Source organism: Anolis sagrei, chromosome 2 (genome assembly GCF_037176765.1).
Source record: "Anolis sagrei isolate rAnoSag1 chromosome 2, rAnoSag1.mat, whole genome shotgun sequence".
NCBI lineage: Eukaryota > Metazoa > Chordata > Lepidosauria > Squamata > Dactyloidae > Anolis > Anolis sagrei.
In genome coordinates this window covers 258128106-258152483 of record NC_090022.1, presented here as the reverse complement: position 1 = coordinate 258152483, position 24378 = coordinate 258128106, and the positions used below count along the sequence as shown (strand labels likewise).

The 24378-nt window shown below is 39.2% G+C and overlaps 2 protein-coding genes across 2 annotated transcripts in view; one reads left to right on the top strand and one right to left on the bottom strand.

Annotated features, from left to right (window-relative positions):
* Positions 1-2233, top strand: part of RASA1 (RAS p21 protein activator 1) — a 53047-nt gene extending 50814 nt beyond the window's left edge. The window contains exon 25 of the mRNA XM_060761747.2: positions 1394-2233. Within this exon, the coding sequence (XP_060617730.2) occupies positions 1394-1477 (84 nt within the window). The 3' untranslated portion in view covers positions 1478-2233. The remainder of the gene's footprint in view (positions 1-1393) is intronic.
* Positions 2158-22639, bottom strand: CCNH (cyclin H). Its single transcript, XM_060761748.2, has 9 exons — positions 22441-22639; positions 18796-18918; positions 16609-16682; positions 16048-16258; positions 13357-13520; positions 11896-11966; positions 7922-8033; positions 7021-7081; positions 2158-5269 (listed from the first exon to the last, which is right to left on the bottom strand). The coding sequence occupies exons 1-9, from the start codon at positions 22555-22557 to the stop codon at positions 5237-5239; spliced, it is 966 nt and encodes a 321-aa protein (XP_060617731.2). The 5' UTR covers positions 22558-22639; the 3' UTR covers positions 2158-5236.
* Between the last annotated feature and the right edge of the window lie 1739 nt (positions 22640-24378).

Below are 24378 nucleotides of genomic sequence, written 5' to 3'. Positions count from 1 at the left end.
CCCCACGCTCCATCACTCCCCCCACCGCCGCACACACATGCAACCCCACTCCCCCCGCCGCACACACACACGCAACCCCACTCCCCCCGCCGCCGCACACACACACACAACCCCACGCTCCATCACTCCCCTGCCCCAATCTTACCTCCTTTTACTTCACGCCACCTCCAACCCCCCCCCCCTTCCCGCCCTGTCAAAATCTAGGAAAGACAGGAAGGAAGGAAAGAAGGAAGAAAGAGAAAGGGAGGTAAAGAAAAAGGGGGAAGGAAGGAAAGTTAGAGGAAGAAGAAAAGGAAAGAAAAGGAAAGATGGAAGGAAAGAAAAGAGAGACAGCAGAAGAGAAAGAAAAAGGGGGAAGGAAGGAAAGAGATAGAGAAAGAAGAGGAAAAGGAAAGATGGGAAGGAAGGAAGGAAGGAAGGAAGGAAGGAAGGAAGGAGGGAGGGAGGGAGGGAGGGAGGGAGGGAGGGAGGGAGGGAGGGAGGGAAAGAAGGAGAGAAAGAGGGAAGGTTGGCCACAGCAACACGTGGCGGGTAAAGGTTGTTATTTCTATTATTATGATGATGATGCTATTGTTCCTCTGAGACCCTTTTAGGGGGAATGGGAGAGGTGTCAGGTCCCAGAGGCAATGCATTGCATTATTGTTATTGTTATGATGGTGGTGAAATAAAAGGAAATAAAAAGTGAAAGAAGGAAGCAAACAGGGAGGGAAGAAAGGCAAAGGAAGAAAGGGGGAGGGAATGAAGGAAAGAGAGAAGGATGAAACCTAGTAGTGAAAGAAGGAAAGAAAGAAAGAGGTAGAGAAGGAAGAAAGGAGAGAAAGGGGGAGGAAAAGGGGGAAGGAATAGGTAGGGACCTCTCTTTCATAATAGTCCAAATATCTACCTCAACTTTGATAAGTTTTACTATAGGCCACAGCAACGCGTGGCAGGGCACAGCTAGTAACAATATAACAGAAAGTAGAGATCCACTATTTTTCAACTGCTTCTACCACAAGCAGAGTGATTTAGTAATAGTTTCTGCTTATTCTTGACAAGCCAGGTTACCTATAGAATCCCGTATGCAATTACCTGGAGAGCTTTATATTATCCATTCTCTAATCACAATTCAGATTATTCCAAAGGCTCAATGATTCTATCCTTTCATATGACTAGGAATCATGTGGGCCTTTTGTCATTGAGCTGCAACTCCCACTAGCCCTAGCAACTCTTAGCAATGGTACAGTTGGATAGGAGTTATAATGAAAACTTATTTAAAGCACCAGGTGTGTTCCATACCTCTACTTTAAAATTGCACAAAAAACTGCGCACCTCTGAAGATCCGGAGCACCGTAGTATTTTAATTGATAAATAGAAGAAAATGTTTGCTAATGCTAATTATCTATCTTTCTAACAGCATGTGTTGAAAAAGCTGCTGGCAATTACAGAACTTCTTCAACAAAAGCAAAATCAGTATTCTGTGTCTAACAGCATCAGGTAGCAGCTTTCTGCTTGATCCAGCATGTTCAATACAACAACTTTCACAATATCACTTATTCTTTGCTCTTGCCAAAAATAGAACACACATTTCACGTTTCCAGTGATGTGTGAACTATGCAAAACACAAAAACAAAAACAAAGATCCTGTTGGTGACTGAACATACCAGCAGCTTTAAGCTATCTGTGCAGGACACTTGCACTTTCTTCCACTTGGAACCAGTTTTCACAACCTCTCTGAGCCTTGGTGTACTTCACCTTCCACAAAGAAGATGCTGTGACTGTCTCTTGAACTTTCGATTTGTTTCAACACCTCCAATTGCCAAAGTCTTGCTGTCTTTTGGGGAAAAATACAGCCAATTGCCAAGGAAGTGTTTTGACAGCAAAGTATAACTGGATAGAACACACTTTACTGTAATTCGATCAGTTACAACTGTATTAGGACTGTTCTGCTACCTTGAAATATATTTACAGCTTCCAGAATTTGATAGGAAATCTTTGCTGTACACTTTTTATACCATTTGATTTCTCTTGTTTAGAGTTGTGCTGAAAGAATATGCAGATTGGGTTTTGTCAGCTTTTTAAACAAAAATGGTGCCACATATTGTTTTGATTTTTTTTCCATCAAAGACTGTATGTTCAGATAAATCACAGTGCTTTTTGTAAAATGTTTACAACGGTAAATAATTTGAATTCATATTAAGTTTATTGATTATTGTATCAGGCATGCATGCGTTCATTAAACACTTTTATAGCATAACTCCTTTCTTGCCTGTTGCCTCACAATTTCATTCCGGAGGAGGATGGGGTGAATGCAGATCATTATTGGAGGACGACTATTCTTGGCCTGCATTTTTTTTTCTTTTGCACGTTAGGATATTGATCTACTCTGGGCCTGCTCTGCCTCTGGTCAGCTAGAGGTAGATACTGTGTAGAAGTGCCAAATACTAGGCTGTTTATTTCTTCCCTAGAAGAGAAACCAGTCTTCTGTAAAAATTAAATCTGTTGGCTATTTGGATAGTTCTGAAGGACTACATCAACCAATTTTCCCACAATCTGACGATTTCCTGTATAAAAAGCTAACTGAGTACAGACAATCCTAAGTAACTCAAAAAATTAATTAAGGGATGACTATCTGCCCTTAATATATGTGCTACTGATCTATGTATGTACATCAGTACTACATTAAGCCCTGTCTGACATGTTTTTGTAGTACCAAGAAATAAACATTTCTACTCTGAGCACAAAAATCTAAAGGGTTTTGACTGTATGTAGTTAAAAAGTTCCTGTGAACAGAAACCCTGTTCAGATTGGGTTACTATTCCAATCACTGTAATTATGTTTTAACTATTTCACCTATAAGTTGTGAACTGCTGCACCAGTGAAATGCTCTGGCAACATCCACTAGAGGCCAAAGTTTGCAACAAGGCAAAAAAAGCCACTAACTAGATCTGCAGTGTACTGTAACCACAGTGTGTTCACTCTTCATAGGCTGCAGTTGACAGGATTTGGGGACTGGATAGTCATGCCTTTTCTCTGCAAATAATGTCATGTTATCTTTATTTTGGAAAAAATACTGTTTTGTCCAAAATACTGCAAGCAGCGTCAGCATTCAGATATAGAGCTTTCAAATATATTTCCTAATACCCATTTAGTCAGGATGGGGGAAAGTAGTTCACAACATCAAGTGGTAGCATCTACACTTTTGCTGTCTATGTCCTGAAATGAATAAAAGACAATAATGGAGTGTAGTGGTAGACAGAAAGTTAAAAAGAGAAGTTGATGGCCCTTGCAGGATTAATGGCAGTTGGTCCTAAGGAAAGCAACAGAGGAATCCCTCTTCCTCTGTGGCAAAGAAGCATATCCAGTTATTTTCATACTAGAACACTTACCATCTCAGATATCTTTCATAAGCAAAGATTTGAAACGGAGTTCTCCCTTTAGTGCCCCTTCTAAATTCATGGGGCTTTTTTTTTATGGGGCATTCTACCCCAACTTGCAAGAACATCTAACCAGGTTGAAAGTTCAATTTACTAGCTATGATTAGAAATATAATGGTATTTTGATTCATTTGGCTAGCTGAAAAAGCCAACTGTTCTCTGGCTGCATGCCAAAAATGCCCCATCCTATTGACATAGTGATGGTTCTGTCCATATTTATCTCATAACGTAATGCAAAAATGTTTGATTGTGAGAAATCTAAATTTTAAAGCTGCATATTTGGTTTTTTTTTAGATATTCTTTATTGCAATTTTCTGTTAAAATATATCATAAAATATCATAGAAAAGGAATTTTAAAAAGAGAGAAAAAGGGGGGGGAAAGCTGCATATTTGTTTTACAGTAGTTTAACTTGAAAATGTTTGCTGAAACAAGGCACACATATTATCACCCCAATATATATCCTATTTGATATCCATTGCTCAAATATGCGTATTTTCAGTGTTAAATCTCAACAATGTTCATCTACAGCTCTTATTCTATCTTATTTTGAGCATATGTATATTTCCACTATTCTTGTGGATTTTCACCTATTAGTTGCAAGTGTCATCATTCCTTACCACTGGCATAGGGACGGTGGAAGTTGCAATCCAATGTCTGGAAGTCCAAACTTTCCTTCCCCCAGTCTAAGGAGCTAGATGGTTTTTTTCCAATAAAAAAATCTAAAAAAAAAAAAAAGATACCCTGGAATAAAAAAGAAGCAACTTTCACTGCCACTAAGGTGCCTCCACACAGGCAAACTTGGAAGTGTATGTGTCAACTGAAGATTTCACTACAACTGTCACAAATACGCTGCATCATGGACAATTTTATTAGAGCAGGAATGGGAAGAAGAAAAGCCAAATGATTTCACTCAGCTTTTTATCTCTGACCATTGTGTATGGAAGCAGGAGCTGATGCATCCGAAACAGGCATTTATCTGTTTTCTGTCCATCTCTCAGCCAAGGCACCTCCTAGCCAGTTGGCTGTTGAGCTTGACTGTTGAGTGTATTTCTTTGTCAATGGCAGGCTGGACCCCAAATGAAAGCTTCACTCTCTTGTGCAAGACAAGGCAAAAGGAATGTACTACTGCCAAAGTGAGAAAGAAAATAAATCTTTTCATTCTTGGCCCTGCCTTGAGCAGAGATATTTAGGCTGGCTCTTGGTGATCCCGAGCATTAGCAGGGTTGGAGCATTCACAACAGAAACAAAAATCCCTTTCCAAACTAAGGTTGGTTTAATGATCAGGAATGATATTCTGGGGAATTCAAGGCCACACTTCCATCTTTTCCCACTTGGTCTCTTAGGTGGGAATTTTCTCCTTTTCTAACCCTGATGTTCCCTTTCATCTTGGCCATTAATGGTGGAATCTACATTCATTAAGATTTACTGCAGCCTCTGCTGTGTTGCTAAGAGATTTGCAAAAATATCTTGGTCCAGACTACTACTTAAATTGTGGGTCCTGATCCCAAATGGGGTCCCCTTAGCTCAAATTTTGAAGTAAAAAAATGGCAACAGTAAAACATTTCTGAATGTCATCTAAATAATTACAAAAATCCATTAGCAACATGTAATGTTTACAGTGGACTCCGTAGAAAATGTTTCATCTGAAGTTCATAAAAAGGAAAATCAACCTCTTTACCAAGTACATTGAAGTATTCCAGTTATTTTGTAAAACTTTTTTTAACATTAGTGGTATTTTATTTCTCTGCAAGCAGAGAGCTGTGCAACTTTTCCCCTGACTTCAGAGTCTGTTAAATATTCAGGATTACATCTCCGTGGATAATCAGTCAATCAAGTCATCATCTGTCCATTCATCCTAAAAAGAGAAACAAGAATTTAATCTTCTGTTGTAAAAGAAACCAGACAGGCACCAAATCTGTCATTCTGGTTTCAGTTCAGTTTAAATTACCCTGGAAAGGTTTCCAGTTGCTCAACTTGGAATATAGTATAAATAGGTTTTGCATACATAATACATAGACTGCTGTTCTAACTGAAAAAGTCCCAGAGATACCCAATTCATAGCTGTGACTAGGCTAACACCAATTCCTACTTTCCCATTTATGAACCAAAATAGGAAAGTAGGAATGTATGGCTTTCAGAGACAACTGAAATATTCCAGTATGCAGATTACAGGAAAGATGGGGAAGGGCATTGGAAATATAGTGATTCCAGCCATGAAAGCCTTTGACAATACAATGTTAGTGTTCTGCCTTCAGCAGTTATTTAGGCTCAGACAGTACACATCACGCAAAGCTTAAAATTATTAATATAATAAAAAATACTGAGACCAAATGTTAAGCAAACCGATTCCTCAGAATAAATAACAGGTCTGGACCTGGGTGAATAAGTAATTTAGCTCTGTAGAAATATCTCAGTGAGCCAAAGTCACAGATGGGAAACAAAATGACAGCCATCTGAAGCAGAAAATGTTGTCTTAAAGTGAAACTTCATTAACTGCCTTCACATTTAATGTTTCAAGTTCTACTGTAAACATTTTCCACCTAAAATAGATCAGTTTGAGCTTGAACTGGAAAGATGTACATTTGAGAGCACAAAAAACTGCTTCAAGCTAACATGAAACAATATTATCATTCATCTTTATCTTTCAGAGATTTGATGTGAATATACTAACCGCATCTCAGTAGAGATGCTAGTCTGTGGTTTGCTTTGTCCAGGTCTTTCAACATTTTACGGCTTTTGGCATATACCATCCATAACCTAAATGTGTGTGATAGGACTCTTAAGAAGTGCAGAAGTGCAATTTTATATTTCATGGGATTCAAACTGTACATTATTATTTTTTAAAGATCAACTTCTACTTTTCCCCCCATGTAAACTAAAATATTTCTATTGCTGAGGCTTTAAAGAAGAAATGTTAAAAGAATGTTTATGCTAAAAAGGGAAAGAAGTAAAGAGGAAAAAATGAACTGATGATGTGTACATTTACGAGATTTACAAGTAGACAAATCCTATTTTTTAAACACGTGGTATTGGTTAGCATTAATTCTTTGTGTTTTTGTTGCTGCTTTTGTCTTGTTAAAGATCTTCTAGTTACTTGTGTGCATTTCTAAGCTGTTTGGGGCAATTCCTTTTTTAGAGGAAAAATAGGAAGAGATAATTTCTTTCAGTACATAAAATGAGTATCTTTAAGTAACTCAAGCAGTAACTTCCACAAATCATGCTAAACCTTAATTTGCTGCCTAAACAGAGTGATCTGATTATTTTAAAAGTGTGCATAAGCTTGTGAAACAAAGAAAGCCAACCTGTCTTAGGATTTATTGTAAGTTATATTTTTGGGAAAATATTTTGATTGTCTAAGAAGATGTCTCCAATTAATTGGCATTTCCACTCCCAACAAGAAAAAGGAAGAAAGGCAACTTCCAAGACGCTGCCTGCTGTGACACACCAAGAATCATCTAAAAGAAAAGAATTTGCTGTTTGCTTGAGAACTATTCTAGATGTAAATTTATGCAGATCTGATAAAATAGGCCATCAATTTGTCAACTAAGATTTCTTTAATTAGGTGAGATATTTTTCAATTTTAAAAATGTATAGAAATCTACCAACCTCCTCCATTTTAGATTTCTTTGCAACATATTCATCGTCTTCATAGCCTTTCCTCTTCTTTCTAACGAGTCACAAAATACAACGTTAGAAAGGACATTCTTGCTCAAGAACCCCATTTCTTTCGTCAGTTACATTTTATATTAAAGGAACTAGAACAAATCCAATCACCCAATAAAGATTCACTGGCATTTTAGTGAATTTACAATATAAAATGCAACACTACAAGCTCTTTAAAACCGCTGATAATGAAGGCTGGTCAGAGCACTGCATATTCATAAATGGAATGGACTTAAGTTTGCGGGAATTAGAAATGTAGAATTCTGTAATGTTTATATTCAGCAGAATACTGCTGTTATGTTACAATGTAGCAGAACCGGCAAAATAACCAATATGCACTAATGCCTGATATATCAGAGTGATGCACAAAAAGACCAATGTGCATCACATTGGCGTCACTGAGCACCAATGTGCACCGGGCATTCCTGCTGGTATCCTGTTACACATCTTTGCAATTCAGTAACTGGATTTCTTAGTGTCTCTGATATATAATTAGGTAAACACAAGGATATGTAATATATCAGGCCAAACGGGATTCTGGCAAGTATTTTTTGCTAAATATTTTACTAAATCATCTTGTAGCATCTTAAGAAGCTAGGATAGACCTGCATCGGTTAATTAAGGTTTGCATATGAAAAAGATTTATTTATTTATTTATTTATTTATTTGTGCATTTCATGTTCTGTTTTTCTCCCATATGGGAATCAAGGCATCTTGCAATACAACTAAAACAATTGATTGAGAGATTTAAAAGGAGCAACTGTATTAAAAATATTACAATGTGCTTAAAGTAATACCCATAAAGGATGAGGAATTTAGCATGTAACTTTACACTGCTACTTACGTATTTGTATTAAGGGCAAGTTCTGGACTATGACATTTCTCTAGCTTCTGTTTTAAAGCAGGGATTTTGTCTGGATGTGGTAGCTCGTGTTTTTTTACCAGATGTTTCATGCCTACACAGAAGCAACAAAACATGACCAAATTAACAACTGAAAATATTTTGAAGTGAATTCATTATCAGACACATTAAAGTATTCCCAAGAGAACTAATGCTATTCAGTATTCTCCTTTGCAATCTCCTGATTCCACTCCTACCCTCATACTCAAGACCTCTAGATTAATTATATAACTTTATTTTTCAACAATCAACTCACCCAATTACACAGATTTGGCCCTTGGTACAGTAGGAGGCAAAGTGTAAGTTAGGTAAAATTATCAAAAATCAAAGAACTGTAATTGCTGCAAACAAAGCTGCTTTTGTTGAATGGTATCAGTCATACACAAACTAGTGTGCCCTTCAGATGTTTTGGGCCTTGACTCCCCAAAACCAAAACATGTACTAGTAATGATGAGGAACCCTGATGCTTTGTTCACTATATGTTAAGAACATCATGGTGGAGAAGGCTGAACTACATTATACTGGGACAGCTGTAACCTTCCCTAGATACTATTGCTAGTTGAGAAGAGAACCTCTCTTGACTGTTTCCTTTTAGCAAAACATTCTTACCTACAATGTACACATAATTACCTACAGTGCACACAAAGAGCAGAGAGTAGAACAAAAGGCCGAGAAAAGAAAGCCTTCTAGGAGGTGAGTGAAGGCCCTTGTCTACATGTGGAAAATGGTCTTTTAAAAAGCAGAACCAAGTCTATATATCTCAAATCTCAAAAACGTCACAGCACCATATGAACACTTAATAGGTTTTCTATCAAATTAAAAGCAAGCCTTCTTATCAGAACAAACATTAATCAACTTAGTACTGCTCTAACTTTGTTCAAATAGTTCCACAGACAAAGTCTTGGTTTAAAATTTGCCATGTAACACCCTTCACCCTAAGATTACATTTGTAAGACTCTCAGCTGTCATCTTACATCAGAGGATTTATTATAAATAATGTCAAGACACAGTGCAAGTATGAAGTGAAGAACTATACTGAACTAGTTGTTCACATTATGTTTTTTTTTTATTTCCTTGAGGCTAATAGATAATGCAGAGTTAGCAATACTGTCCCAAGAAAACTGTCAGAGGCACAGGCACATTTTGCATATCAAGCCTTCAGAATATAAATCAACTGAAGTCTGTGTTGTCTTTGATGAAAGCATAAAAGAAGTATCAAGGACAGCCTACTAAGCACAAGTCTACTGAATAACCGAGTACATCTGTTTTGACATTTCTGTGTGCCCAAGCCCACGGGTTCCAGGCTCCAATACGTTTAAGGGTGGAGAAGAGGGAGGGTGGATCACTCTTTTGTCTCCCTATGGTGCTCTAGAGAGCCTCCAAGTTTTATTTTAGTGTACTTATTTAAAAACTTACCTTGCTTCACAAATTGAGGCATCACTTAATCAAAAACTGTGCTATTCAAAGTGGTGGCCCCACAGCCAGTGCCACTGGATGTTGGTTCTTGGCAGGTTTTTTGGGAAGCATATGTTTTGGGCCATTGAGCACAAATATGGTACCAGTCCCTGGCACACTGTGGAAATATACAGACAGAGACTGGGATGTACAGCACAGGGGTGCTAAACCCATTTTTATGAAGCACCACATCAGCCTTATAGTCCCTAGGCTTGTGCATTTCTGCTGGCCAGATTCCAGTAAACCCCCGTATCCATTTTTATTCATCTCCCAAAAACGGGCTGGATAGCCGGTTTTTGTCCTAAGCCAAAAAATATGGCTATATCTGGCTCATCGGTGGTAATGGGGAACTTATGAAGCTCTCCTTTCCGTTCCTGGGACCTTTTCCTTTATTCCCTTCAAGGGAGTCTGGGTTTTAGAAACAAGGATGAGGAAGCAGACACAGCTTGCGTAAGACATGTCACGGCGTTCTTCTATTCCAACTGGCTTTAATGTGTGTGTTGTGTTAACAGTTTATGCCTATGTTTTTTTGTTTTATATTGTATGTTTTTGAATTATTTTGCATATGTGGAAATGTTCTGAGTCCCCTAGGAGAGATAGGGCGGTATATAAATAAGGTTTATTTATTATAGCAGGAGGGCTCACAGGAAAACCTTATGCAAGGAGGAGCTTGCAGCAACATCTCTGCACATGGCGTGCTCCTGAAAACGGAAGGAGATGTGATCAGCTGCCATGTGGTCCCAATACAGGCAGGAAACCGTGACAGCCGGGCCCTTGCTGTTACAGCCATCCGACCAAGCTAAAGAAGCCAGATTGGTCGAAGGAAAACTGCTAAAATGGATCCGCCAGTAGCCTAATAGTCGCCTCAGCCGTTGAATCCATTATCACAGAATTTGTGGATACAGAGGGCCGTGAGTGTGTATCTGTGTGTGAGAGACACACACACATAGTAATCGGTCTCTGTAGTTTTTACCTAATTAGATCTTCAGGTGTTCTCAATTGTCAACTCCCACTTTTGATTATTTGCCATGCTGACTGGGGGATAATGGGAATTGCAATCCAACAGCACTGACTGAGGTTGAGGAGAGGTTAAAGGACATTTTGAAGTCAGGCATCATATCCACAAGCCTCTTATCAAAATTCAAACCCTACTATCCTGACTAAACAGAATAAACTGTAGCCTTCCAGACTGTATCACACTCCCATCAACTCTAATCATGTCTAATGGTGAGGAATACAAGAGTTGTAGTCCAGCATCTGGAAGGGCATATAAAATGACATGGAGGGCCAGATTTGGTCCATAGTCCTTGCGTTTGATACACGTGGTATAGCAGTACAGTAGAAATAGCCTTCCTTCCCATTCTGACAATGGAAGTCTTCACTAGATAAAGAACCTTTTGTGAACAAGACCCAGAATAAAAACACTAGGAATACTGCTCAGGGACAATGTGAAAAATGAGAATCAACATCTACAATAACTTAAAATAGGGGTGATCTGGCAAATGAAATTAAAGATCCACAGTAACTTCTTTTTAGGACTTGTTCCAATATTCTCTTAATACTTTATTTTTCAAAGATTTAACCAACAAGCTTCAATTAAATCCTCGGAGTGGTTTATGGCACTTTTACAACACAATAAAGGCACACAGGGGAAAAAAAAGACTAAAATGCAAGACAACAGCAAAATAATTTAACTGCATGAAACAGAACTGTTTTGTTGCCTGAAGTTTTAAAATGCTTGGTTGTCACAAATACGTGCCAGAATAAAAACATCTTAACTCTCTTCCCAAAAAAAGAGATCACTGCACACCTGACATTTTGCTTCTAACCTTCTTTTTCACGAGAACTGTTCAAGGCTAGCCCTAGTCTTAGAAATAAGATTTCTAAAAAGATAACACTAACCCATTAGCTTTTGCAGTAATGTTTCTTGTTTCAGTTTTGTCTGATAAAACAACTTCAGACTTCAAGCCTTCTTATTCTTTTGGACTATGACTAAGATGCAACCCCAAAAGATCTAAGGGTTATTAAGCGGATGTTATTTAGTTGAAAGAGATAAACTTGCTACTTTCTCCCAATCATTTCTGTAGTTTCCACTAACTGTAAACATGCTTACACAATAAAATGTCTTAGTAGTATAGCAATTGATATTTATCAGGCTTAAAGCCACTTTACTACGAAGTGAATATAATTGCACTTAGATGTCTTTTTTTTCTCTTGTCACTTCATGCCCCTGACACAGGGGTGTAGGAGACACAAATGACACCCACTAAGAATCCTTTTATCATCAGCTGGGTACAAGTTAGTTGCAACATATGTTCTAGTGATCATCCACAAACAAACAAACAGACAAAAGCCTCGATTATCTTTCAAATGGCTATCAAGTCTTTTGCAAAGCCTCTTTCCTTCAAAAATGCATAGCATAAATCTATACATATTGCCTCATTCTTAACATCTTTACTTACATTTCATTCCATCCAGCAATTGGGTGAAGGAAGCTTTGTTCTCTTTCAGCATTAGGCTTTCTGACAAATAACTGTCAAAAGATTGTGAAAATTAGATCCCAACACCACTGTTTGGATGCACAGAGAAGCAAACAAAAGCTATGAAGTACATTTAAATTAACATACATCCTGTAAAGACAATTACATTTAAGCTAGTGTTTCATGTTAGGCGATAGAACAGTTTCTGAATAATATTTAAACTCTCATTACCTCTCCCTTTCTAAGAAGCAGCAAAGAAACATCTTACAATTAAACTAAAGCCAGTTTGAACTCTGCAGTAATATTTTACATTTCCAAAAGAACAACACCTTCAAGCAATCAACTATAGGATCCCCAAAGCAACATAATAGCAATCTTCACAAGAAGTAGTAACGTAGAAGTGCTGATAAATAACAAATGTTGTTATTTTTATGATTATTTTATATGGTTTATGTAATTGTGCTTATGCAATGTGTTGGTTTATTGCTTGGGCTGGGGGATGATGTTGTGTTCTTGGATCATGTAGTTTTTATTTTTTACCATTTGTTCACCACTTTGAATCCCATCCGTGGGAGAAAAGCAGGATAAAAAATAATCAATTAATAATAATAGAAATATTCTGATTATTTTGAAAGTATAAAATGAAAAAATAGGAGATGCAGAAATAATCATTTTACTAACTATATCTGAAGTATGGCAGAACAAAACCCAAGAGTGTACTTTCAAAATTTCCACAATTTTGATTACACCATGTAACACAATTTTTTTCTTGGGTTATAAATGTCATTTTTTAATTGGTTCTATTATAAAAACATGGAAAACGTTTATTAAACTGCAAAAACGTTTTTATGCTCTGCACATTGAAAGGTTAAAAATGGCATATTTTCATTAAGGAAAATTACTGAAGGAGATAATAGTATTATCCTCAGCCACAAAAATGAAATTTCTGGAGTGTAATAACTACCTTCAAAGTAAGTACCACACAATTAAACAGGAAATAACACTTTCAAACCAGGAACAGAAAAATTTTCAAATTTTGTTACATAGTGTTGTCAATGCAATTATTCTTTTCCAGGAAGTTGTGCTATATATGATTTTAAAACAGTTCTGGATCAAAGCAAGAGACACGCCCACATCCTGTTCCTATAGACACCAATTGGATCTGAGTGGAAAGTTCAAAAATCAGTCAGGAGAGCAAATATTATCCTCCCCTTCAGGTTATCCTACAGCTACTATCCAGGTCTACTCTCTCATAATGAAGATACATAGCTATCATGGGGAGTAGCCACAATGTTATCCTCCAAAATAAACAGCTTTTCAGGCAGTTCATTCAGGTATCAATCTATGTGGCTTATTTCTGAATAATAAAAAATACAGACAAAAATGTACAAAATGACTAATTCATTTCATTGTTGTATCTTAAATGTTCAGAATATTATCTACCTTTCCATATTAATTCCTGCCCTAGAAGCACTGGACAAGATGGCAGTAAGCGCTATCTGAGAGGGTGTATATAGGAGGCAAGCATCTGTCAAAGCTGCTCGATTAAGAAAATCATCTGCCGTCTTCCTCAATGTCTCAGGATTCTCAAGCGACGAATAACGTGTCTAGAAAAATAAGCATCCACATGTTACTCCATTAGCATCATAAAATCATAAGAATTGGAAGAGACCTCGTGGGACATCCAAGAAGCAGGAAAATTGCATTCAAACCACTCCCGACAGGTAGCATTCAACCACTGTTAAAAAGCCTCCAAAGAAGGAGCCTCCACCACACTCCCCGGAGAGTTTCACTGCTGAACAGCTCTCACTGTTAGGAAGTTCTTCCTAATGTTCAGGTGGAAACTTTTTTCCTGTAGTTTGAAGCCATTGTTCCGTGTCCTAGTCTCCTGGGCAGCAGAAAACAAGCCTGCTCCCTCCTTCCTATGACTTCCCATCACATATTTATACAAGGCTATCATGTCTCTTCTCAGTCTTCTCTTCTTCTGGTTAACATGCCTAGTTTTTTAAGTCACTCCTCACAGGGTTTGTTCTCCAGCTCTTAATAATTTCAATCTCCTCTGAACACATTCCAGCTTGTCAACATCTCCCTTCAATTGAGATGCCCAGAATTGGACACAGTATTCCAGGTGTGGTCTGGCCAAGGCGGAATAGAGGGGTAGCATGACTTCCCTGAATCTAGACACTGTATTCCTATTTACGCAGGCAAAAAGCGCATTGGCCTTTTTAGCTGCCACATGACATTGTTGGGTCATGATTAACTTTTTCACACTTACTGCTATTGAGCCAGACATTCCTAATTCTTTATCTTTGTATTTCATTTTTTTCCTGCCTAAGTGGAGTATCTTGCATTTGTCTCTGTTGAACTTCATTTTGCTAGTTTTGGCCCAACTCTCTAATTTTTTGAGATCATTTTGAATTCTGCTCCTGTCTTCTGGAGCATTTGCTATCCCCAATTTGGTGCCGTCTGCAAACTTGATGATCCCTTCTTTTAACCTTTCATCTAAGTCATTAATAAAGATGTTGAACAGAACCAGGCCCAGGACAGAACCTTGCGGCACTCCACTCATCACTTTTTCCAGGATGAAGAGAAAGCACTGGTGAGCACCCTCTGGGTTCACTTGCTTAACCAATGACAGGTCCAACTAACCATAGTTTTGCCTAGCGCACATTCACAGCACTTCATTTTCATATATAAGACAAATTTCAAGTGAATATTATTTTTCTAAAAAAGATGCAGGCTAAAATGTTTCAGGATGAAGGCTCAAAGGGAGTATTAAAAAGGAGATTTCCCTCCTAAGTCCTCTAACTCACAGTCTCACAAGGTATCCATAGCACCAAAACTTTTAACAAGCCAGCACAATTGTATAATTTATCCTAAATTCAGGGTCAAACTACACACAGTCTTCTACATTCTCACAAAAAACTGCAGATCTTTTACAAAGAAGTTGGTCATGGCAAAAACAGACATGCAGCTTTTTGCCAATCCCTTGTATCTGCAATGTTTTTGCCAGAACTTTTACCACACACAAAATTTAGCAGTGATGTACACTGAATGCACACTTTGGGCTATATATGACCCTAAGGTCATATGATTTTGAGTCCTAACCCAAGGTCCTGAAATTCCCCACAAAAAATTGTGGATGATCTTTTGTCTCAAACAGACACACACACACCCCAAATGTGGTAGCTTTGCCCCCACAGCTCCCTGGCATACTTACAAAATCTTAATCCTTCCCCCATAAAAAAATTAATTGAAAATTGACCAAAAGTGAAACAATTCCATGAATGCATTCCAATGTGACCCATTAGGGTGGGATGCTAGGGTCAAAAATGACCTCTATAGTTGCCCTCTCCAGCTTTGAATATCACAGAGAGCTTTGGGATACAGACAGTATTGGATGTAAGAAATACAGTATCTTTTTTATATCCTCCCAATGCCACACATAACCCATGCTTCATTCTTCGAGATGTTGCTAGAAAAAACACGTTCATGAAGTAAGCTTGTCTGCATGAATGACTAATTGCCCAGGATGATCAAAACAGCTAAGCAAGCCTCCTGTCCGCCAAGAAGGGAATAAAGCCAGTTCTGTGCTAAGCTGTCGACACGCTAATTCATCAGCTGTCATTTTGTCACTGAAATGTATGTCTGGTATCTGCTGCATATTAAATACTGTATAATTTTTTTCTATATATTGAAAAGGTAACTGGGGGGAACCATTTTTGAACGACACCCAAAGCAAGACAAATTTTAGGTACTAAATGTGGCCTCAATGAATGGACAAACAGCATAAGCTTAAGTATCAAAGCATACAAAAATAATTTTACTCAGAAAATTTGACTGAACATTGTATTTTAATTGTCAAGTTGATAAGTAAGTATCATAAGAAGAGCTGTGTTGGAACTACTAAATCCTATTAAGTAGTCAACTACCTGTCCCAATGGCAAAAAAAATCACTTGCAGAATAGGTAAAATGTTCTTACCAATTTTTCCCAGACAAAAGCAGTTGGGACATTTTGTCTTCACTACTGAAAGCAATATATTGCCAGTGTTCTTTATACTGTTCAAGGTTTAATATTGTACAACAGCTCTTGTAATTTAAGATGAATTTCTTCAGTAATCAAAAATTGTTACCTTCAGATCAATCAAGAAGCCTTCAAATGGTCTGTAAGGGTTGTGCACTATGAGATGGAAGTTGAGTTCCTGAATAAGTAGCAATTCATATTCTAGGATCTGTTCAAGAGCCTTTTCCTGTCCCACTGGGGTTTCACGAAGGTTATTAACAAACTGTGCACTAGACACATTGAATTCATCTACTTTACATGCCAAGAATGCACATGTCAACCTTTAAAACAAACAGCAAACACATCTAATTACAAGAAATGTAATCACACATTGTATATGAAACATTCTGACTTTAAAATCCTAACCTAGAAATAGAAATCATGCAGTTCTCCAAATGCTATTGGACTGCAATTTCCAGCATTGCTCAGCACTGGCCTTTCTGGCCATGGTTGTTGGGGGTTGAAATCGAACATCACCTGGAAGACTGCATGATCTTATAAGAACATGTCTGAAAATCTGTTATCCTCTCATATAAAGATCAATTCTGATTCTTCAGTATCATTAGCACTTACATCTGACAGGCTACTAATAAAAGTTCAAACTAACACACAAAGTGTATCATTTACTCACATAATTATACGCGGGTGATACTCCATCACTGAGTTATTGAGGTAAAAACGTTTGAAGTACATGCAGGCTGATCCCTGAAATAAAAATGAAGCCAGAGAATTCATTATTCACAAGATAGCAGAGAATAGCACCTATATAGAAGGTATAATGGAAATGCAGGATATGTCCACATGAATGCAATGGAACAAAAATGCACAGGTCAATCTTCCACATGCTTATTCAGAAGCAAGTGAGAGTTTAACAGAGCCAAAAGGGAAATCACTGCAAGAGAAGAGGGAAAAGCACAAGCACTTCTTAGGCCCCATCTACACTGACCATTTAATGCAGTTCGAAGCTAGCTTCAAACTATAGCAGCTCGACAATAAACAGCCACAAAACATGCAAAAAGAAAGTTTTTACTGTGCACCAGTGCTCAGTGGTTTGTATCACTATCCAAGCCTCAGACTGGCTAATTACTATATCATCTGCACAGAAAAATCATTTTCTTCAGGACCAGTTTGAAACTGCATCAAGTGGTCAGTGTAGATGGGACCTTCTTGCTTACACCTGGCAGAGCTGATACGTAGTCACCTTTGAGAAAGATCAACTGGATGACAAGTCAATTTCTCTAATTTTGCTATCATCTTCAACACACTCTCTCTAGGCTTCTAGAACAAAAACATGGTAGCGAACAAAACGCTGCAAACAAAGAGGCTTGAATATTTGATACAACCTCCTCTCCCTTTCATCTAGCAGTTTTAAAAATATTACTTTCAATACCACTCCAAAATTACTGCTGAAACTTGGAATGGAGGACAGCAGAATTCAATAGTAAAAGAACTAATTCATGCATTGCAGTTTTAGCGCCTCCTTCCTTGCTCCTATTGGTACGGATCTTGAAAGAGCTAAACATCTGTAGGGCAGGCATGGATTAGGCCACTGCTGGTTTGAAACAGCTGTTTATGCTTCATTACATAAACAGCTGTTATGCTACTCCTCAAAGATGCCAATGGCATCTTTGAGGAGTAGCCACGTTGGCTGGGTATGCAGGGAATTATTCCTTCACCCAGTTATCCCAATTGAATTTATCTGTGTATGCACCTTCAAGTCACCTGTTGAGTTACGGCGAACCTATACATTTAATCATGTTTTCTTAGAGAATAATTACTAGGAAATGGTTTTGCCACTTACTTCCTCTGAAATACACCTTACAGCATCTAGCATTCATTGGTGGTCTCCTGTCCAAACACTAATCAGAGCTGATATTGCTTAGCTTCAAAATTCAGAAAGGATGTGGGGTCTTTAAGACATTTAGACTCAAAGATAAATCCTCCTCCACAGAACTCAGCCACATGAATGAAATGTTCTTACTCTCCCTGACATTTTGTTGTACAGAAGAATGATAAAGGAAATACTCAGAAGGCAAAACAGCTGTAAGTCAACCAGCCACCTGCCACAGGATAGACATCCTTGTTCCTTAATTCTAAGTGGATGAAGTCAGGAAACAGTCATGAAAGATGCTCATTCTATGTATGATCAACGAAACATGTTTACATCTCAATCGGATGGAATATGTTTAGAAAGACAATGGAGAAAACATATTTATTTATTTATTTATTTATTTATTAGGAGCATTTCTATCCTGTCCTTGCCTCCGAAGAGGGACTCAGGATGGCTACCAACAGGCACCATTCAGTGCCAAACAATAAAACAAGCATAATATACAATTAATCTACATTAAAAACAATTATAGATACATTAAAACAGTTTTCCGTTTCATATCATCTTCCAAATCAATCCATTGCCGTCAGCTAAAAAGTCCATTAAAACCATCTATTCTGCGAACGCTTGATCCCATAACCAGGGTTTGAGCTTCTTCTAGTCATGAGGGAGGAGACAGATCTGATCTCATTCCCACCAAGTGCGACTGCGATGGCGGTGGGACCAAGAGCAGGGCCTTTCCAGATGGTCTTAAGGTCCTTGGGGGTTCATGGAGGGAGATACGTTCGGTCAGGTAAGCTGGGCCAGAACCATTTACAGTTTTATAGGTCAAGACCAGCACTTTGAATTGTGTTCGGAAGCTAAAAGGCAGCAAGTGGAGCTGGCATAACAAGGGGGTTTTACTCAGGACCAAAAGAATATCTGTTCCATACTGAAATACTACTTCTTTTAATGCGATACAAAGAGGGTTCAATAAAAGAAACTCACCACAACAGATTTTGGCATGACTGGCTTGAATACGGAGCAGAAATCCAATAACCTTTTTTCATAGTATTTGCAAATTGCCAACTCCTCGTGAGGCTCAAGAAGAAATGAGTCTGTCTGTTGAACCTTGTAAAAGACAAGATATAGCCTGTCATGTGAATCTATTGACAATGATACACAATTTCTGAAATAGCACATTCCTCCAAGTTCGAATCAATGGTAGATATCTATCAAACTCTGTACCAGTCAAAACGAAGGAGCTTACCTGTTCTACTTTTGTTAAACTTATTCATTAATAATGTAGAAGAAGTTTAACAAAACTGTCTGTTAATTACCAGTTGAAGTGGGAAACCAGACAAATTTAATTTTATGTTATGCAGTTGAAGCCGTTCTTAAGGCTTATACCCAGCTAGGTTTATGTGGACAGTTGAAACGGTTTAGTTTATACTGTAAAATGGGTTCCTTTCAATTAACTACAAAAAGGAAAATCCATGATAACAAACTGCATGTAAAAATAATGCAGTTTGTCACTCCTATATCTGCAATGGTTCAAGGCTATAGAATCATAGGAACTGTAGTACCTCAATGCTGGTAACTCACCAAACTACAACTCCTATTACATTATGTGATACAATTTTTGTTCCATGGTTAGGACCAGTAGGTACCGCTTCTGTGGGAAGGTACTGGTGCTCTATACAGTCATGTTGGCCACATGACCTAGGACGCATCTACAGACAACATCTACAGACAACTGCTGCTCTTTGGCTTAGAAATGGAGATGAGCACCGCCACCCTAGAGTCAGACACGTCTAAAATGTCAAGGGGAAACCTTTATCTTTACTTATGAGATATAAATATTAAGCATTAAAAACATTTAAAACGAATTGCAATTATTGTGTAGACTCAGTAATGAAATAGTACATTTCGCTAAACTCAGTGTGAATATTGCATGCAGATCCCAGTAAGGTGGCCTTCTGCAGATGGTAATTTTGTCAGCGCCGATTGTGTTTAAGTGCAGGCCAAGGTCTTTAGGCACTGCACCCAGTGTGCTGATCACCACTGGGACCACCTTGACAGGCTTGTGCCAGAGTCTTTGCAGTTCGATGTTTAAATCCTCATATCGTGTCAGCTTTTCCACTTGTTTCTTTTCAATCCTTCTGTCACCTGGGATTGCAACATCAACAATCCATACTTTGTTTTTTAACACAACCGTGAGGTCAGGAATACTGTGCTCCAAAAACTCTGTCAGCCTGAATTTGGAAGTCCCAGAGGAGTTTGGCGTGTTCATTCTGTAACTTTTTCTGACTTGTGATCCCAGCACTTCTTTGTTGCAGGCAGACAGTATTTGTGACACAAGTTCCAATGAATCACCCGAGCAATGGTGTTATGCCTCTGCTTGTATTCTGTCTGCATGATCTTCTTGCAGCAGCTGAGGATGTGATCTATTGTTTCATCTGCTTCCTTGCAGAGTCTACATTTGGGATCTGTTGCTGACTTTTCAATTCTGGCTTTGATGGCATTGGTTCTAATGGCTTGTTCTTGGGCTGCCAGGATCAGGCCCTCCGTCTCCTTTTTCAAAGTTACAATTGTGAGCCACATCCATGTTTTTTCTTTGTCTATTAGGCTTTCAATTTTTCCCAGGAACTGTCCATGGAGAGCCTTCTTTTGCCAGTTTTTTCTTCTGCTCTGGATTGTGTTTTTACGGTATTCACTTTTCACTTTTGCACTTTAAGCAGTTTACTACTATTGACTTCCCTCAATTATTATTAATTATTATTATTATTATTTTACTGACACAAAGCACAGTATGACACAGCAAACAAAATCTCTATGCTGGATTTCATATCACGAAATCACAAGTCGAACACTTCCCAAACGTCTAGGACTGTGTGATATACTTTTGAATGATGTGTGCAGATCCAAGTAAGTTGGCCTTTTGTAGTTGACAGATAATGATTTTGTCGATGTTTATTGTTTCCAAATGCCGGCTGAGATCTTTTGGCACAGTGACCAGTTTGCCAATTACCACTGGGACCACCTGTACTGGCTTATGCCAGAGCCTTTGCAGTTTGATTTTGAGGTCGTGATAACAGTTGATTTTTTCCTGTTTTTCCTCAATGCCACTGTCACCCAGTATGGCGACATCAATAATCCAAACTTTTTTCCTTTTCCACAATCGTAATGTCTGGTGTATTGTGTTCCAAAACTTTGTCAGTCTGGATTTGAAAGTCCCACAGTATTTTTGCGTGTTCATTTTCCACTACCTTTGCAGGTTTATGTTCCCAGCAATTCTACTACTATTGAATTCCATCAATGTTGGTTCTTCACTGCCTTTCAAATAATCTGCCAGTGCATGTTTCTCTTCTTCTACCATTTGTTTCACTTGCAGAAGCCCTCTGCCTCCTCATTTTCTGGGCAGGTAAAGTCTGTCGACATCATTCCGCGGGTGTAAAGAGTAGTGGATTGTCATCAGTTTTCTTGTTTTTCTGTCCAGATCATCCAGCTCTGCTTCTGTCCAGTTCACAATTCCAGCAGTGTATCTAATGAAGGGGATGGCCCAGGTGTTGATAGCCTTGACTGCATTTCTGCTATTTAGTTTACTCTTCAAAACCTTTCTGACTCTTTGGACATATTCTTTGCATTGGCATTTTTCACATGCCAATGCTTTATATTGTCCAACTGATTGTACTGTGGTTAATGTATTGTCGAAGGCTTTCATAGCTGGAATCACTAGGTTCTTGTAGGTTTTTTCGGACTATAGGGCCATGTTCTAGAGGCATTTCTCCTGACGTTTCGCCTGCATCTATGGCAAGCATCCTCAGAGGTAGTGACGTCTGTTGGAAATAGGAAAATGGATTTATATATCTGTGGAATGACTGGGGTGGGGAAAAGAGCTCTTTGCTGAAGCTAGGTGTGAATGTTTCAGCTGACCACCTTCATTAGCATTTGAAGGCCTGGCTGAGCCTGGGAAAATGTTCTGTTGAGAGGTGTTAAGATGTGCCTGGTGGTTTCCTCTCTGCTGTTTTGCTGTTGCAATTTTAGAGACTGGTAGCCAGATTTTGTTCATTTTCATGGTTTCCTCCTTTCTGTTGAAATTGTCCACATGCTTGTGGATTTTAATGGCTTCTCTGTGTAGTCTGACATGGTGGTTGTTGTACTGTGGTTGTTTTTATGATGCTAGCATCGTATGATGCTTTTGTTAGGCCGCCCTGAGCCTCCTTTTGGGGGGAGTAGAGCGGGGTATAAATATAGGAAATAAATATAGGAAATAAATTGTAGTATGGCCAGATATTGATAGGCTTCAGGCTTTATGGTTTGTCCGTTCCGCATCTCTATACCCTCGCTGTGTGTAATTTTAACTTACTTTACTGCCACTGTGGCACATTTGTCCAGACAGAACCCTATTATTATTATTAATAATAATAATATTATTATTATTATTGACACCACTTTGAACTGCCCTGGCTCCATGCTATGGGATTCTGGGAATTGTAGTTTGGTGAGGCAGAGAAGGCCCAAGGCCTTGCAAACTAACTGCAAGTCTAGTAATTCCACAGCATGGAGCCAGGGCAGTTCAAAGTGGTGTCAAACCGCATTCATTCTGCAGTGTGGACGCAAGCCATCCACCACCCCGCTCCCTACCCTCACCTTCCCATTGGACACCGCTTTGCAGCGGAACTTGCGGTTGGCATCGGCCCGGCGCCGGGTGAGCTCCTCCTCGGAGCGGAAGGTCCAGCGCCGCCTCTGCGTGCTGCTCTGGTACATCCCGGCGCTCTCCTTCCTCTTCGTCCCGTCATGCCCCGCGCGGAGCCGCACGCGGATCTTTCCCCGCTAGCGCGCACTGTCACGTGACATCACTGCGCGCTTAAGGTCAAAGAGATCGAGCCAGACCAAAGCGTGAGACTCCCGAGGAAGCCATATGCGTGGAAAGAGTGGGAGAGGGTTCCTCAACACCAGGCATGCGCAAACTTCGGCCCTCCCTCCAGCTGTTTGTGAATTGAAGTCCACCTGAGAGGAGGGCTGAAGTCCCAGCATTCTCCTCTTTCCAGCCTATGGCTAAAATTGGAATGATGTTCAACATAGTACCGGAAGTGTAGGGTTGTAGCTTTCCTTGCCTCTAGAAGAGACGCCTTTGTGGAGGATAGTAAGACCAAAGAGGTAGAAACAAGAAGATGGGAACATAGGTATCGATTCGGGTTCCCATTTGAAGGCCAGTTAGGTGTATAATAGAGAATGTAGCGCAGACATAGGCAAACCTTGGCCTTCCCTCCAGGTGTTTTGGACTTCAACTCCCACAATTCGGCTGTTAGGAATTGTGGGAGTTGAAGTCCAAAACACCTGGAGGGAAGGCCAAAGTTTATCCATGCCTGATGTAGAGCGAGTTCTAAATATACATTCATATTTTGGAGATGGAGCTAAAAGCCTAAACACAGTCTATATAAACAACAACCAGGCACATCTTAACACCTCTCAACAAAAGATTTTCCCAGGCTCAGCCAGGCTTTCAAATGCTAATGAAGGTGGTCAGTTGAAACATCCACACCTAGCTCCAGCAGAGAAGAGCTCTTTGCCCCACCCCAGCCATTCCACAGATATATAAACCCATTGTCCTAATTCCAACAGACCTCACTACCTCTGAGGATGCTTGCCATAGAAGCAGGCGAAACGTCAGGAGAAATGCCTCTAGAACATGGCCCTATAGTCCGAAAAAACCCACAAGAACACAGTCTATATATATGTGTGTGTGTGTGTGTGTTTCATACCCACCTTATCATGCGATGTGCGGGACTTGATGAATGCAAGGCCAGGGTTAAAATTGCTGGAAGAAACATTAACAACCTTAGATATGCAGATGATACCACTTTGATGGCCAAACCGAGCAGGAACTGATGAGCCTTCTAATCAAGTTGAAAGCACAAAGTGCAAAAGCTGGGTTGCAGTTAAACATTAAAAAAACCCAAGATTATGGCAACAAGACTGATTGATAACTGGGAAATAGAGGGAGAAAACGTGGAGGCAGTGACAGACTTTGTATTTCTAGGTGCAAAGATTACTGCAAACGCAGACTACAGCCAGAAAATCAGAAGACCCTTACTTGAGAGGAGAGCAATGACCACTCTCGATAAAATAGTGAAAAGTAGAGACATCACACTAGCAATGAAGATCCGCATAGTTAAAGCAATGGTATTCCCTGTAGTAACCTACGGATGTGAGAGCTGGACCTTAGGGAAGGCTGAGCAAAGGAAGATAGATGCTTTTGAACTGTGGTGTTGGAGGAAAGTTCTGAGAGTGCCTTGGACTGCGAGAAGATCCAACCAGTCCATCCTCCAGGAAATAAAGCCCAACTGCTCACTGGAGGGAAAGATAGTAGAGGCAAAGTTGAAGTACTTTGGCCACATCATGAGAAGACAGGAAAGCTTAGAGAAGACAATGATGCTGGGGAAATGGAAGGAAAAAGGAAGAGGGGCCGACCAAGGGCAAGATGGATGGATGTTATGCTTGAAGTGACTGGCTTGACCTTGAAGTAGCTGGGGTGATGATGGCTGACAGGGAGCTCTGGCATGGGCTGGTCCATGAGGTCATGAA

Coding starts and splice junctions, on each gene's coding strand:
- CCNH (XM_060761748.2), bottom strand. CDS start 22,557: ATGTACCAGAGCAGCACGCAGAGGCGGCGCTGGACCTTCCGCTCCGAG. Junction 16,683..18,795: donor TCATGCCAAAATCTGTTGTG/GTGAGTTTCTTT, acceptor TTTTTATTTCAG/GGATCAGCCTGCATGTACTT. Junction 5,270..7,020: donor AGAAATCTAAAATGGAGGAG/GTTGGTAGATTT, acceptor TTCTCTTTTTAG/GATGAATGGACAGATGATGA.